A 17,910-nucleotide genomic window follows, 5' to 3' on the forward strand; every position below is an offset into this window, starting at 1 on the left:
AAGCATAATGTTCAGCAGAGAGAATATAGCCAATATTTTACATTAACCATAAATGAAGTATAAACTTTAAAAATTGTGAACCACTATTTGTACATCTAAAACTTATATAATATTGTAAGTCAACTATACCTCAATTTAAAAAAAAAAAGGTCTAAAATTAGATGGTGGTGATGGCTGCACAAACCTGTAGATACTTTAAAAAATTAAATTATATTCTTTAAATGGGTGAATTGTATAGTACATGAATTATCTTAATCAAGCTATTTTCAAAACTGCAGGGATACTGCCTCTGATGAGCATACTGATAGACTGAACACAGCTGAGGAAAGAATCTGAGCTTGAGGATATCTCAAGAGAAATCTCAAAAACTGAAAAGTAAAAGGAACAAAAATTGGGGGGAAAAAAAGACTATCCAAGGAACATGAGATAACTACAAAAGGTGTAATGGAAATATCAGAAGAAAAAACCACAGGAACAGAAGATATATCTGAATCAATAATAACTGAGGGGACTTCCCTGGTGGTCCAGTTGTTAAGAGTCCACCTTGCAATTCAGGGGATGACGGTTCGATCCCTGATTGGGGAACTAAGACCCCACATGCGGCAGGACAACTAAGTCCATGTGCCACACTACTGAGCCACAACAGTGAGCTCACGTGCCACAACCAAGATCTGAAGAAATCAAAAATAAACAAATAAAATAACGACTAAACATTTCACAAATTAATGTCAGACATCAAACCCCAGATATAGGAAGCTCAGAGAGTACCAAACAGGATACATACCAAAAAAAAGAAAAAAGAAAAACTCAACTATACCTACGCATATCATTTTCAAGCTATAAAATAAAAGTCCTAAAAGGAACTAAAAAAAAAAACTACTATGGAACAAAGTTAAGAATTATATCCAACTTCTCAGAAAAAAACAAGCAAAAAGAGAGTGAAGTAAAATATTTAAAGTACTGGAAGAAAGAAAACACCAATCCAGAATTCCATACTTTACAAAATTAATCTTTCAAAAGTAAAGGAGAAATAAAGACTTTCTCAGAGAAACAAAAACAGGGAATTTGTTGTTAGTAGGCCTATCTTGCAAGAAATGTTAAAAAAAATTCTTAGAGGAAAGGAAAATGACATAGGTCAAAAAATCAGATTTACCTAAAGAAAGGAAGAGCATCAAAGAAGGAATAAATAAAGGCAAAATAAAAAAGAGGGATAATCACAGAAACAAAATGAAGGAAAGGAAGGAAGAAGGAAAAAATCAACACTGCTTGATGGAAAAAGAGCGTGTACAAGAAGTACTATGAATGGAAAGGGGAAGCCAAGTCAGGAAAAAGTAATTTTGTTAGAAATAAACCACAAAATGGATAAATTACATGCACGTAACCGGCAGCCAGCAATCGCATATCCCCAGCAAATCAGACATACCTACATCCCTGATGAAATTCTGGGGTCTATGTCCAGTGTCTACAAAATGTTGGCAGTAATCATTATGGGGATTTAAACTCTGTGTTCCCTAAAGAAAAAGTCAAAATTAAATTAATAGCTTTCACTCTGGTGGCAGATACATTAACTCGGAGCTTTATATTTTATTATGAGGCCAAGCAAAATATCAGCTAACTGATAAATTTAAAAAATAAAAAACATCATTACTAAAATGATAGTTTATAATTCAGTTATCTGCAGATATTAATAGCCAAGCATCAGAAGAACATTTCATGAATAATTTTAAATATTTTATAATAATAATGATCCTTCAATAACTGAAAAAAAATCTTAAACATAAGTATTTCAAATCTTTTCAGGCACAAAGCTGAAACATGAAAAGTTAAAGATTTGAAAATTATTTACCTTAAGAAAAGTACTAGAATCTTTATAAATCTCTTCTTCATATGGCAAATTTTCTTCCTCCTGTTGCATTTCTAATTCATCCTTAAAAAAGAAAGATTAAGTAGATATTTTATGTATAAGAGGAATCCTATGTATTATATTGTAAGTATTAACACTCATAAATATTTTATTTCCCTAAGACATAAATTTTTCAAATTACCATTAAAGTCAAACAGTGAAGTCTTTGCTTTCTCATCATTAGCTTTGTTTATAATAAAAATTTCCTTTTCATTCTCAATAATAACTGTCTATAACTACTAATTTTATTGACTAAGTCATCTAGATTTACCTTAGATATAAAACTTTAAATTATTAGAATTTAGCTTAAATCATGAAAGATAGGTCCACCAATGGGGCAATTTTACTTCTACTAGAGCAAACCAAAAGAAATCGCTATTTTATAGGTCAAAAATGTTAAAATAGGAGGAACTGTACATGCTTTAATCTAACATAATCACAACATATTTAACATATTTAAGTTATATATTAGGATATATCAAATGCAACCAACACACAATATTGTTTTGCTAAGTTGTGTCCAACTCTTTGCAACCGCATGGACTGTAGCCTGCCAGGCCCCTCTGTCCATGGAATTTCCTAGGCAATACTGGAGTGGGTTGCCATTTCCCCCTCCAAGGGATCTTTGAAACCTAGGGATTGAACCCACATCTCTTATGTCTCCTGCACTGGCAGGCACATTCTTTACCACTAAGCCACCAGGGAAGCCTAACACACAACATAGTTTTTATGAAATTAGGTAATTATACTTAAGAGATTTACTGCAACTATTCTCTTCTGTTAAATATAACTGTATAACAATTAATTTGAAAAAATGGAGATAGGTTATTTGCCCTTGACTTTTTTTTCACCTAAATAATGCAACTACAAGTTCAGAAGTTGAGTTTTTTCTCTTGGGCCTCTGTTAGAAATGCTTCTACACTGCTATCTAGCCCATGAATTCTCAAAATATTTTATTGCACTACCTTATATTGTTAAGATGGAACAACACAACTCATAAAAGATAGTACTGTAGCCTCCTGAAAACTGATCCAATTATCCAACGTTTCTGGTACATTTAACTCCTTGCTCTTATTTAAGAATGTTGTTGCCTAGAGCTTACTAGGCATTACGCTTAGTGCTTTATATACATCACCTGATTTAATCCACGTACCTCTTCTATTAAAATGAGTAAACTGATATAAATGGTCACATATATGCTAATGACATTATTCAGTATTTTGTCAAAATTCAACTTTTGTCAAATTTGTTTTCCTAGATAAGACTCTACAGATTGTAAGGACTTATTTTTTTCTTGACCAAAACATTGTCCCATTCTCTACTTGCCTTATATTCTTCCATCTTGTCTTCATCTGTCTCTCCTTCATCCTGATACTTACGTTTTGCATTTGGAGCAGAGGTATCATAGGAAGCCCTGAAAATTAAAACTGAAATATCACTCACAAATACATAAGATGTATACATGTATTCATTAATATTAAAGAACAGTTTTACAGAGACAGAATAAGGCAAATTTTTCCTAACTAAACAGTATCCATTCACTCGGTTTATAAATTTTAAAAGTATCATAACCTGATAAATAACTCTGTACTTTATTTTTGAGAAAGCAACCAAATGAGAAAATAAGTTTTTATAAGGTATGTATGGCAAAAAGAAATTTCTACATATCATTCTAATCTGTCTTGAGTGAAACTGATATTCTAATTGGTAACTACAATACTGAAAAATTCTAAATGCTTTATAAACTATCAAATGAATACCACTTTTAGGGTAAAGTACTTTTTCTAAAATAAAGATTTTTAAAATAAAATTATATATAGTACATAAGCTAATTCTCAGTCTAATACTCCATTTTCTAACTAGTTCATAAATGAGAACTTACTTATATTCAGAAAATAAGCATTTCATAATTCATAGACCATAAAAATCAATGTTTTCCAAATTGGTATGCTGATGCTTATCATAACAACATACTTGATACCTAAGATTATTGTTTATTAAAGCAATGATCCTTTTGCAAATATTAACATATCATTTATAAAAAGCCATTATTCTACTGACCTGCAAGTTTCTCTTGTTTCAGCAATTTCTCTCTGCTCATCTTTGCTATTTAACACAGCACCGATGCTGTCGGCACTTTCAGCTCCCAACTGAGAAAACGCAAAACTCAACATTAGAACACAACACGCTAAGCATCCTTTCTAGCCATTTGCAGCAGCATTTAATATATCAAATATTAAAAAAAAATAATAATGCCTAACTACCGTAGCAAGCAAATGGACTATTTACCTTCCAGGAAAAACAGAAAGTACCTTGAAACAAAACCACATTATTTAAGAATGATTTCAACAGCTGAAAAGTATTTTATGCTTTAAGTTATACTGAAATCAAAACAATTAACTTGAGCCAATCTTCTTTTAAAGTAAATAATAAAATATGATTTAGCAGTAGTAACCAAAAAAAAAAAAAAGCAGCTAATAGTGTTTATAGTTTGATAGGCATTATGTTAAACACTTTTCATCCATCTGTGTACCATACCTTATTTATTTTATACAGTACATATACTTCATGTGTTATACCTTATTTATCCCATACTGTAATAAATTGGTTTTATTCAAGCCAAGTCTTTATATAATGATTACAGGCACAATACTAAACTTTCCAAATACCTGAAAAATAGTTATGCAAATTATGGCTGGCAGTTGCGGAAATTTTGCAAAATACAAATGTAAACAAATAACTAGTTGAGATAAGTCTGGCTACAAACTGTGGCATCAATTCATGGAAAACTTAAAAACCAAACCAAAGGTATAGAAAGCAATTTATAGGCCATGAGGAATCACTTAATATTTTTAAGCACAAGAAGAGCATGAAGAAGTCTGCATTAGATAGTCCCTTGAGCTCAAAAAGGTGAGAAAGCATACTAGAGCCCAGCCTTTATTAAACAGTTTTTATTACACAATTATATTAATTCCCACTGCCTCTTTAGACTGTTCCATGACTCCCCTAAGATTTCTCCAATGATAAATCTCGTCCAATATATTAACTGTTCTGATATTTTAACTCTACCATAAAATTTTCCTGACCCCTACTCTGTTTCATCGGAAAACACATCTACTTCCTATAGGGGAAATGCCTTTTAACCTTCTTCCCATGAAAGTGACTGACTCCACTCCCTTCAGTTCTCAGATAAATACAAGTCACTTTCTCAGCGAGTTCTTCCATGAACACTAGAGAGAAAATAGGTAGTCTCCTTCCATTTTTCTCTTACCTCATTTGCTTATTCAGATCATAGTTCTCATTCAGATCAAAATACAAACTAATTTTGTTTTACTTTTGTTTATTCCCTATTTTATTTTATATTTGTACACCTCAATTATTTTATGTTCACTTTTGTCTACTTCTCCCCCCACTGAATTGTTAGCTCATTGAGGAAGAACTCTGTCCTGTTAATATCTAATGTTCAGGAGCTATTATAAAGTCTGAATAAAGTCTGACTTATAATAGATGCTCAATAAATATGTGAATAAACCAATGAGATTTCTTGCCAAGGCCTAAATTAGAATACGATGTTTTATAAGACAAACGTTTTAAATCAAATTGTGCTTACATAATCGTTTTCTTGTGTTCCAACTTTTTTTTTTAATTGTGGAATGACTGGAGTAATTAAACAGACTTTCCATTGTGGGTGTGTATTTGTGTGCGCTCAGTTGTGTCCAATTCTTTGTGATTCCCCCTTGACTGCAGCCCACCAGGCTACTCTGTCCATGGAATTTTCCAAGCAAGAATACTGGAGTGGGTTGCCATTTCCACTGTGGTAGCACTAAATATATTATTTGAATAATTATGACAATTTGGTATCCTTTGAAAGTATACTAACTTTTAAAAACAAAGCTCCAAGTTAAAGAGCAGGTGTGAATTACTGGTGGCAGCATCAACGGCCACACTCATGGTGTGTGCCTATACACTGCATCTGATATCTTCAGCCAAAAGCAAATCAAGCAAATTATATACGTTGAGTTGTGCTCTACTTTGAAGTTCATGAATCAACAAAAACTTATTAAAAACTAACTTTGGTTAAGAAACAAAGTTAAGGAAGAAGATTAACCCAACTGGAATTGTATGAGTTAGTGATGTACAGCAGTGGCCTCAACATTCAGTCAGGACAATGGACGCACAGAGTGAGAAAAGCCTTAAACCAGGGAGTTCCAGACCAAGTTCTGCCCTGGGCTGTGCCATAAAGGATAGAAAGAAATCAGAAAGAAAAGACGCTTCTTAAAAATTACAAAGTCTATATTACACAAATAACTTTCTGGAGAGCAACTGGTCTATCTTGTTCACATAGTAAGTGAAAAAAAGGCTTCTAGTAAAGTGGAAATCTACCATTGATTATATTGGCCATCCTCACCCAGGTGGAATGGCTTCTAACCAGTTATTTTAGATGCTTAGAAGGTGTACTGGAAAGAGCACAGAAAGGCCTAAGACTGAAGCTGGCAAACTTAAGTTTTGTCATCTTCAGCATGTAAGGTAAATTCTTTGAGCTTTATTTTCTTCACCTATAAGATCCAGATAGCATCTGACTTGTATGATAAAATAACATACGTAAAAGTTTGTCAAATCCCTTGACACATACAACGGACTTAATAAATGGCGGCCATTATTAAATGCTGTACACTGTGTAAGTTCTCTAAAGGTAGGATAACCTATTATTCATAGTGGACGTACCAACATCTACAAGAGTTCCTGGTACATAGTAAAATATTCAAGAAATAATTGTTTATGTATGTATCTTGAATCAAATATAGGTCTGAATTCAAAACTTAAGTGTAAAAATCTTACTTGGTTGTAATAAAGAGCCACTGGACATTTTCAAACATAACATGATAAAAGCAACTGGGATAAAGAAAGCTTGAAAAAGATATATGATGTGTCAAAAAATCATAATGTCAGAGGCACAGAAAGAGATCTAATTCCAAACACCCACTTTTTTTTTTTTTGGCTTACACCACGGGGCTTAAGGGATCTTAGTTCCCAGACCAGGGACTGAACTCAGGCCACAGCCATGAAATCACAGAGTCCTAACCACTGGACCAACAGAGAAGTCCCTAGACACCGACATTTTAAACACTATACCATAAATCTTTTCATCGTGTCATAAAAGAAGCTATGTATTTGACTTTCATTTAGCAAAACCAAGATTCATTACAGAAAAAAAAAAATAACTATTTTCGAATAACTATTAAGATTCCTCATTAAAGCTTATGAGCATTTCCTCCATCAGTTACTGACCCGAGAGGTAGAAAGGAAAACACAGCCTCTGACTTTAAGCAAAGGTGTGCATCTGCATTTTCTGCATGTGTACTCTACTAATCAGCACGTGTCAACTTACACGCAAGCAGCGCGGAAGACAAGCTTTGGAGAGACAAACCAGGGTTCAACTGACTGGCCTAGCGGTTAACGACTCGGGGGGAAAATTCGTTAGCCACCGGCGCCCGTGTTTCATTATGTGAAGATAATGCTACCTCTTTGAGAGATTTGTTGTGACTGAGTAAAGAATTCAAACATTTAGCTGTGGGTAATGACGAGGATACCGTATACAGCACAGTCGACTGCAACACCCATGATGCAGAACCTGAAATTTACACCCAGGCTACTTCCAATACGGTCTTTAGATATTATCCCAGAAAAAAACACTGTAAACCTATTTCGCAATGAAGCCACAATCTCATGAATCAGGCGCTGATACGAGAAAAGCAAGACACAAAAGACTATTTAAAAAGTGAAGAGAAACTGAGGGGTTAACGAGTCCCCTTTCCTCGCGTGAACTGCGATAACTTACATACAAACACCAAAGTTTTGTATCCTCATCACTGAGGATGCCAGGCACCTGGCGGGCATTCCATACATGCTGCTGAAGACCAGGCGTGGCGGTCGCTTTAGCACCACCGCCAAGGACCACAGCATGAAAGGGGAACGATTCGGGGTACAGAGGTTAGAGAGGTCCTGGGATTAAAGTCGCGAGACCAGAAAGGGCTGCCGGGTGGCAGGTGAAGAGACGGAAAAACGGGTAGAAAGGGACGAGGAACGCGGCGCACGCGCATTCGCGACCCCTCCCTGGGCCGCGGACCTGCTGCGCGAGAAGCTGTCGACGTAACTTCTGCCGCTCTCGGATCTCCTGCAAGCGGCTGTCCATGTCCCGACTTGTTTTCCACTACCTCGAAAACCTGGCAATTAGCGGATGAACCCTTGCTCCAATTTCTCTTCGGAATCTGTGGATCACAAAATTTTCCAGCCGCTTCAGGAGGCGGGTACTCAAAACCCTCTCCTCAGTAGGTGTTTCCGGCGCGGCCGGAATTTTGCGCCACGGAGCCCGGAAGTCCCGCCTCCCCCTGGACGCCCGCGATTTGACGCTATTTAGCAGAGGCCCAATGAATGTCCTGCGGCGCCCGGGGTGTCACGGAAGGTTCCCGCCCTTCCGAGAGCGCGGGCTGTCAGAGTGGTGCGGGCAGGTGGTCTGCCCTCTCACTGTCCTCTCCTGGGACTGCAGGCTTCCTAGGTCTGTTAGCACTGTTTCCGAGTTGTGGGCTGTATTGTTACTTTTCCAGTAACTCCCCAGTGGCTGGTGCTGGCGTTTTAAAAATTGCTGGATACCAGGTTTTTTGCTAAAAGCACAGACTCGAGTCCGATTGCCGGGTTTAAACCTGGGACTTTACTACCTAAATGACCTTGGCTAGTTAATCACCCTCTGTGTGCCTCTAGTTTTCTCATTTGTACAGTGGGAGTGATAAGAGGGCCTACTTCACAGAGTTGAAGATAGAATAAGCAGAGCTAGAAGCATACCACCATGGATGTGTTTATTGAGATTTTTATTATTACTTATATTTCCCTTTAGGCAGGGAACAACAATGCAGGAGACATAAGAGACACGGGTTCGATCCCTGGGTCAGGAAGATTCCCCTGGAGGAGGGCACAGCAACCCACTCCAGTTTTCTTGTCTGGAGAATCCCATGGACAGAGAAACCTCGCAGAGTTGGACAGGACTGAGCGACTAACACTTTCACTTTGACTTTTTTGTCCTCTATTACAGTTCAGTTCAGTTCAGTCGCTCAGTCATGTCTGACTCTTTGGGACCTCATGAACCGCAGCACGCCAGGCCTCCCTGTCCATCACCAACTCCCGGAGTCCACCCAAACCCATGCCCATCAAGTCGGTGATGCCATCCAACCATCTCATCCTCTGTCGTCCCCTTCTCCTCCTGCCCTCAATCTTTCCCAGCATCAGGGTCTTTTCAAATGAGTCAGCTCTTTGCATCAGGTGGCCAAAGTATTGGAGTTTCAGCTTCAACATCAGTCCTTCCAATGAACATCCAAGACTGATCTCCTTTAGGATGGACTGGTTGGATCTCCTTGCAGTCCAAGGGACTCTCAAGAGTCTTCTCCAACACCACAGTTCAAAAGCATCATTCTTTGGGGCTCAGCTTTCTTTATAGTCCAACTCTCACATCCATACATGACCACTGGAAAAACCATAGCTTTGACTAGACGGACCTTTGTTGGCAAAGTAATGTGTCTGCTTTTTAACATGCTGTCTAGGTTGGTCATAACTTTCCTTCCAAGGAGTAAGTGTCTTTTAATTTCATGGCTGCAGTCACCATCTGCAGTGATTTTGGAGCCCAGGAAAATTAATCACTAAAGGGATGCTGTCTGTACGCTTAAATTATACATAAATGGCCCATCTCTGGGAACCCTGGTTTCCAGGGAGTGTGCATTAAGCTAAAATCCTTCTCATAGGAAACATCCTGACCAGACCCACCTGTGAATCACTGCCAGGAGAAAGAGATTAATATATCCCCCTCCAGAGGCTGATAGGAAACAGAAAGTGTTTGACTCCCTCCACTTTTACTATAAAAAAAGCCTAAGTTCCAGCTTAGGCAAGATGGTTCTTTGGGGCATGAGCCCACTCTCTTCTTGCTTAACTGACTTTCCAAAGGAAGTCATTATTCCTTGTCCCAACTACTTGCCTCTTGATTACTGGCCTTTTGTGCAGCAAGCAGTATGAGCTTAGACTTGGTAACAGATGGGTCAAAGCAAAACAAGTCTTTGTTGTATTCTAGAGGTCAGATGCTAGGGGGCCCGCTTTTAGTGTGTGCATTTGTCTTAGCTGGAAATAACCCTGAGATATACTGCTTGTAGAAGGAGGCTCACTAATGATTCTCCTCTCTTTATAGGAAGGCAGCAAAGATGAAGTCTTAAGTTATTACCACTATACACCATATTATCATCTTATTCCAAATTCAAAGTACTAGCAGAAGTAGGCTAAGAAAGTCATGTGGCTCCATGTTTAGTTGGAAATTGGGCAAGTACTTAGTAATATTTAGTAACAAGTCTATATTCTTCAAGAGGGGATTTACTTTTTGAAAATAGTATTAAATCCTCCAGATCGAAAGCAAGTGGTGCAGGCTAGGCCAAAAGGGGCTAAACTCAGTAACAGGTGGGTCATCGTAAAACATGTCTTGGTTCATGTTCTAGAGGTCAGAAGCTAGGGATCCCCTTTTTGTGCTTTTCATTTGTCTTAGCTGGAAATAACCAGTACTAGACTCTACCAATTGTCATGAATTTTTCAATAAGTAGCTCTGAAAGGCAATTTCAAAAAAGGAGTCCTAAAATTCCTTTGAGTGGTGGCAGCACTATTTGAAAAAGTGTGCTGACTTCCAAGGGCCCTATACTGTAAAAGACAATACTGCTACTGCTGCTGCTGCTGCTGCTAAGTCGCTTCAGTCGTGTCCAACTCTGTGCGACCCCATAGATGGCAGCCCACCAGGCTCCCCTGTCCCTGGGATTCTCCAGGCAAGAACACAGGAGTGGGTTGCCATTTCCTTCTCCAATGCATGAAAGTGAAAAGTGAAAGTGAAGTCGCCCAGTCGTGTCCGACTCTTAGCGACCCCATGGACTGCAGCCCACCAAGCTCCTCTGTCCATGGGATTTTTCCAGGCAAGAGTACTGGAGTGGGGTGCCATTGCCAATACTAACTTGTACTTAAAAATCAGCTGCATCACTTGCCAGTCACATGAGTACTGATTCGAACTTTTATTGATCAGTGATGTAAATAGACATTTTGTTCACTCAAATACGCATTGATATTTATTGAGCATTTTATATGGTAGACACTATGGTGGACCCTCGGGTATATCAATGACCAAAAACCAAACAAATCAAATAGTTTTTCTTTAAGGAGCTTACTATCAAAAGGAGGGAAAATTTTTTTTCCTGGTAAAGTGCAGTGCAGTGAGTGGTACTTGAACCTCATACTCACCCACACTCTGCTCTGTGATGATGGTTGAGCTGGGAGTTCACAACTGAATTTCCCAGATTTCCTTGTCTGATGGCTTCTTATAAGATTCTGCAAAGAATTCTGCACAGGCAGATTAGAAGGTGGAACATGGAATAGCTATTGCCCCTTATTTCTCCACCTCTCTGCTTCTGTATCTGGGGGAATGGCTGTGGCCTTTATAAAGTCGTAGAGCCAGTTGAGGAAGCCCCTCCTTAGTGGTCCCACCTTCCCTTTCCCTACACTCAGGTTGGTGTCCCCAGAAATGACTTTGCTCTTGGGCTTTGAAAATACCACCTCCCCACTCTATCCTACCAGCTCTAGGGCTGGCAGCCACTTCCTGAAGTTAGGAATTTATGATTTAATCTCACCTTCCCCTTTTTGCTCTTCTAGCCTTCAACATTTCTCCATAGCAAATGCTGTCTCTTTAGAATTCCTTGTATGATTTGTTTTCCTGCCTGAAATGTGTACTGATAAAGAAGCAAATGTGTGCTACCTTATAGTATGTACAAAGCCATTGGCGTGTAGCAGAGAGTTGTTGCAGTTTTCACAAACAAAGGGATATAACTCTGAAGTCTGTCTCCCAATGAATTTTAAAACACCAGACCACACCAGCACACATGTAGAGTACTGTACATGAGCATCAGTAATATTTCTTCATCACGACAAAATAAGGGCCACTAGGGAATGTGCGTGGCAGGGGCGGGGGAGAAGAAATTTGAAAATTCCCCAAATATAATTCATATTCTTTGAAAAAGCAATTTTACTTGTAGGCACTTATTTTAAGGAAGTAATGAGAAATGCAAGCTTCCAGGTGGCTCAGTGGTAAAGAATCCACCTGCCAATGCAGGAGATGTGGGTTCACTTCCTGGTTTGGGAAGCTCCCCTGGAGGAGGGAATGGCAAGCCGCTCTAGTCTTCTTGCCAGAAAAATCCCATGGACAGAGGAGCCTGGCGGGCTACAATCCATGGGGTCACAAAAGAATCTGACATGATATAGCGGCTAAACAACAAGAAATGAAAGATCTAGGTAACAATTAATGCATCTCCCCTCTTGGGCTCCATCCCATAGGCCTACAAGTCCTGTGCTCATCCAGCATCAAGCCCAGAGTTAGCAACAGAGACACTAATGGTTTAATGGATGGGGAACTAACATGTGTGAAGCAAGTCCTGGAGCAACACCTCATGGTGTATGGCAGATGGCAGGCAAGACGTGGTGGCCATCTTCACTGGGGGGACGGGAGTATATTACCAGTTATAAGGGAACTGATGTCAGAAGGGCTCATTCGTTACTAGGGAAACCAGCAGAGGGGCATGCCCTTCACCACCCTTTGGTGAGAACAATCACTAAATCACTAGCTGAAGCCTGAGGCAAGTACATAGGAAGGTCAGTCATGTGATTAGGGTGCAGGCAGTAGGAGTGGGGGGGATGTACAGAGAGCAAGAGAGCAAAGGTCTTCAGTGACCTGACCATGCATTCCCCCTAAGTTCCTTGAGGATGACTCTTCCAAACTTGTGTATCCAACTGCCTATTGTCCATCTTACTAAAATGTCCCTCACAGTCTCAAAGTTGAGATGGCTATAAGGTGAATTCATCAATTACCCCCATCCGTTAATTTTTAATTAATTGTTACTGAAGTATAGTTGCTTTACAATGTTGTGTTAGTTTCTGCTGTACAGCAAAATGAATACATGTACATATCCCCTCCCTTTTGGGTTTCCTTCCCATTCAGGTCACCACAGTGCACTAAGTAGAGTTCCCTGTGCCTATCTTTTAAATTCTACTCCAAAAATGTTTCCTCTTTCAGTGAGTGGGATCAATCAGTTCAGTTCAGTCGCTCAGTCGTGTCCGACTCTTTGCGCCCCATGAACTGCAGCATGCCAGGCCTCCCTGTCCATCACCAACTCCCGGAGTTCACTCAAACTCACGTCCATCGAGTCGGTGATGCCATCCAGCCATCTCATTCTCTGCCGTCCCCTTCTCCTCCTGCCCCCAATCCCTCCCAGCATCAGAGTCTTTTCCAATGAGTCAACTCTTCACATGAGGTGGCCAAAGTACTGGAGTTTCAGCTTTAGCATCAGTCCTTCCAAAGAACACCCAGGGCTGATCTCCTTTAGAATGGACTGGTTGGATCTCCTTGCAGTCCAAGGGACTCTCAAGAGTCTTCTCCAACACCACAGTTCAAAAGCATCAATTTTTCGGCCCTCAGCTTTCTTCACAGTCCAACTTTCACATCCATACATGACCAATGGAAAAACCATAGCCTTGACTAGATGGACCTTTGTTGACAAAGTAATGTCTCTGCTTTTCAAAATGCTATCTAGGTTGGTCATAACTTTCCTTCCAAGGAGTAAGTGTCTTTTAATTTCATGGCTGCAATCACCCATTTTCCTAAATAAGAAGCACTCTACCTCTCCTTCAGCCTCCTTATCTGCTTTGTGACTGTAATCTCTTCCCCGACCTTAACACTCACACAGATACCCTAGTCTTCATTTCTGTAAACACAACCTTGGATGATACGTATCCTGATTCATATCCTAATTTTCCTATCAGTTTTCAGCCTATCAAATTCTTACTAGAGATTTGTGGAAAAATTAAAATTTATCACTTCTGACTCTACTAAACATTTTTACATGCTTCCCCATTGTCTGGGGCAGTGCTGTCCAAGAAAATTTTTATAATTATAGAAACTCACTATTTGCACTAAGTCACCAGCCATATGTATCCACTGAGGATTTGAACTGTGCCTAGTGTACTCAAGGAACAGAATTTTTATTTGATTTTAATTAATTAAATGTAATTAACCATATTTGGTTTATCAGCTACTATATTATATAACACAGCTCTAGGTTCAAGGGGATTAAAATCTGAACTACCCAGCATTATATGTAAAACAGTCCTCTGTTAGCCCTCCCATTTTCATTCTATTCTCCTTTATGTACCCAATCTTCCAGGTATATTAAAAAATTTTATCTATTTTCCTAAAACATACCTTTTTCTTGTATGTTTTATGAACTTATAACTGGGTGAAAGAAAATCTCCTAAAGTAAAAAGAGATATTCTTAAAAGACTTTTAAAAAATACATTTGGTAAGAAACTTTTTAGGAAGCAGCTAAAGAACTAGAAATGAATGCTTTCTCCCAGTGCCTTGGAAACAACAAACGCTCAACAAATGTTTATTGATGAACTCTTTGAGGCTACCTGTCTAATTTTTCCGAGCTTCATTGGGAAGGTTGGTTGTCAGTAGCTGTTTTGGGAGGGATGGGAGACAGCCAGTTAGCATTTGAGATTTGCCACATCATCCGTGGAAATTCATTTACAGCCATTGGGTGCAGGTTTCTCAGTCTGTGCGTGTGTTGTGCCCAACAGGAGAGCGGTTAAGATCTAGTGCAGCTGTAGCACAAGAGAATATTTAGCAAGCCTCATGTGTCAAATAAATGGACTACATGAGAAACAGGGATTAAGATGGTTTTTCTTATCATCTGTCAATAGATTTTTTTAAAGGCATTGTGATTAAATTATTCTGGAGACTTTCCTGGTGGGCCAGTGGCTAAAATTCCACACTCCCAAAGAAGGGGGCCCAGTTTCTATCTCTGGCCAGGGAAATGGATTGCACATGCCACAGTTAAAGAGTTTGAATGCTGCAACGAAAGATCCTGCATGCTGAAATGACGGTCAAAGATCCCACTGTCGCAACTAAGACCTGGTGGAACCAAGTAAATTTTTAAAAATACTTAAAATATTTTATAAAAGATTCATTTTCTGGACTATAAAGAAGAATATTTCACAGATTATATGTCAGTGTTAACTGGAAAATTGTGGAGAATGGAGTATGTTTGATTTACCTGGAGAATTAGCACAAAAAAATCCCTAATCTTTTCAAAATGACAAAAATAAGGAAGCAAGTGAGACAAGGCAAAGTGAAAAGCATAAAATAATGCAAAGACAGTTTAAGTAATGTCAACACACTTAACTAAATAGATGAAGAAAAATGTTTAAGTATTGGTTAGTGTGATGTTAAATGACTGTATTATTTGCAAAAATCAGTTCTGCTGGAGCACACAAAAGAGGGTGGATGAATCCCACAGGATAGGTTAAGTACAGGTAATGAGTAAGGCCTTGGAGTACAGAATAAAGCAGGGCAAAGGCTAACAGAGTTTTACCAAGAGAACACACTGGTCATAGCAAACACCCTCTTCTAAAAACACAAGAGAAGACTCTATACATGGACATTACCATATGGTCAATACCGAAATGAGATGGATTATATTCTTTACAGCCAAAGAAGAAGCAGCTCTATACAGTAAACAAAAACAAGACCCGGAGCTGACTGTGGCTCAGATCATGAACCCCCTCACTGCAAAATTCAGACTTAAATTGAAGAAAGTAGGGAAAACCACTAGACCATTCAGGTATGACCTAAATCAAATGCCTTACAGTGGAAGTGATGAATAGATTCAAGGGATTAGATCTGATAGACAGAGTGCCTGAAGAGCTATGGATGGAGGTTCGTGACATTGTACAGGAGGCAGTGATCAAGACCATCCACAAGAAAAAGTAATGCAAAAAGGCAAAATGGTTGTCTGAGGAGGCCTTACAAATAGCTGAGAAGTGAAGAGAAGTGAAAGGCAAAGAAGAAAAGGAAAGATATACCCATTTGAATGCAGAGTTTCAAAGAATAGCAAGGAGAGATAAAAAAGCCTTCCTCAATGATCAATGCAGAGAAATAGAGGAAAACAATCCAATGGGAAAGACTAGAGATCTCTTCAAGAAAATTAGAGATACCAAGGGAATATTTCATGCAAAGATGGGCAAAATAAAGGGTAGAAATGGTATGAGCCTAACACAAGCAGAAGATATTAAGAAGAGGTGGCAAAAATACACAGCCATATTATACAAAAAAGATCTTCATGACCCAGCTAACCATGATGGTGTGATCACTCACCTAGAGCCAGACATCTTGGAATGTGACCTCATAGCATCACTATGAACAAAGCTAGTGGAGGTGATGGAATGCCAGTTGAGCTATTTCAAATCCTGAAAGATGATGCTGTGAAAGTGTGGCCCTTCAATATGCCAGCAAATTTGGAAAACTCAGCAGTGGCCACAGGACTGGAAAAGTTCAGTATTCATCCCAATCCAAAAGAAAGGCAATGCCAAATAATATTCAAACTACCGCACAATTGCACTCATCTCAAACACTAGCAAAGTAATGCTCAAAATTACCCTAGCCAGGCTTCAACAGTATGTAAACCATGAACTTCCAGATGTTCAAACTGGATTTTAAAAAGCAGAGGAACCAAAGATCAAATTGCCAATTTTTGGATCATTGAAAAAGCAAGAGAGTTCCAGAAAAACACCTACTTCAGCTTATTGAACATGCCAAAGCCTTTGTGTGGATTACAACAAACTGTGGAACATTCTGAAAGAGATGGGAATATCAGACCATCTGACCTGCAACCTGCCTTCTGAGAAATCTGTATTTAGGTCAAGAAGCAACAGTTAGAATTGGACATGGAACAACAGACTGGTTCCAAATCAAGAAAGGAGTATGTCAAGGCTGTATATTGTCACCCTGCTTATTTAACTTATATGCAGAGTACATCATTAGAAACGCTGGGCTGGAAGAAGCACAAGCTGGAATCAAGATTGCCAGGAGAAATATCAATAATCTCAGATATGCAGCTGACACCACCCTTAAGGCAGAAACTGAAGAACTAAAGAGACTCTTGATGAAAGCGAAAGAGGAAACTGAAAAAGTTGGCTTCAGTCAGTCACTCAGTCAGTTCAGTTGCTCAGGCATGTCCGAATTTTCGCGACCCCATGGACCACAGCATGGCAGGCCTCCCTGTAAATCACCAACTCCCAGAGCTTACTCAAACTCATGTCCATTGCGTCGGTGATGCCACCCAACCTACTCATTCTCTGTCATCCCCTCCTCCTCCTGCCTTCAATCTTTCCCAGCATCAAGGTCTTTTCAAATGAGTAAGTTCTTTGAATCAGGTGGCCAAAGTATTGGAGTTTCAGCTTCAACATCAGTCATTCCAATGAACACCCAGGGCTGATCTCCTTTAGGATGGACTGGTTGGATCTCCTTGCAGTCCAAGGGACTCTCAAGAGTCTTCTCCAACACCACAGTTCAAAAGCATCAATTCTTCGGCGCTCAGCTTTCTTCACAGTCCAACTCTCACATCCATACATGACGACAGGAAAAAGCATAGCCTTGGCTAGATGGACCTTTATTGGCAAAGTAATGTCTCTGCTTTTTAGTATGCTGTCTAGGTTGGTCATAACTTTTCTTTCAAGGAGTAAGCAGAGACATCTGGACATCACCAGATGGTCAATACTGAAATCAGATTGATTATCTTCTTTGCAGCCAAAGATGGAGAAACTCTATACAGTCAGCAAAAACAAGACCAGGAACTGACTGTGGCTCAGATCATAAACTCCTTATTGCCAAGTTCAGACTTAAATTGAAGAAAGTAGGGAAAATCAAAAAGTTGTCTTAAAACTCAACATTCAGGAAACTAACATCATGGCATCACTTCATCCATCACCAGTCCATCACTTTATTGCAAATAGATGGAGAAATAATGGAAACAGTGAGAGACTTTATATTTGGGGCTCAAAAATCACTGCAGATGGTGACTGCAGCCATAAAATTAAAAGATGCTTGCTCC

The 17,910-nt window shown here is 39.1% G+C and overlaps 1 protein-coding gene and 1 pseudogene across 1 annotated transcript in view; one reads left to right on the forward strand and one right to left on the reverse strand.

The window, feature by feature from the left end:
* METTL14 (methyltransferase 14, N6-adenosine-methyltransferase non-catalytic subunit) overlaps positions 1-8,241 on the reverse strand; it is a 39,009-nt gene extending 30,768 nt beyond the window's left edge. Inside the window, exons 1-5 of the mRNA XM_005898072.3 lie at positions 8,031-8,241; positions 3,965-4,053; positions 3,230-3,317; positions 1,847-1,927; positions 1,424-1,511 (exon numbers count right to left, since the gene is read on the reverse strand). Coding sequence (XP_005898134.1) covers positions 1,424-1,511; positions 1,847-1,927; positions 3,230-3,317; positions 3,965-4,053; positions 8,031-8,096 — 412 coding nt within the window. The 5' untranslated portion in view covers positions 8,097-8,241. The remainder of the gene's footprint in view (positions 1-1,423; positions 1,512-1,846; positions 1,928-3,229; positions 3,318-3,964; positions 4,054-8,030) is intronic.
* A 94-nt stretch (positions 8,242-8,335) lies between these two features.
* Positions 8,336-17,910, forward strand: part of LOC102288199 (serine/arginine-rich splicing factor 3 pseudogene) — a 50,479-nt pseudogene continuing 40,904 nt past the window's right edge.

This window comes from Bos mutus, chromosome 6 (genome assembly GCF_027580195.1).
Source record: "Bos mutus isolate GX-2022 chromosome 6, NWIPB_WYAK_1.1, whole genome shotgun sequence".
Classification (NCBI taxonomy): domain Eukaryota; kingdom Metazoa; phylum Chordata; class Mammalia; order Artiodactyla; family Bovidae; genus Bos; species Bos mutus.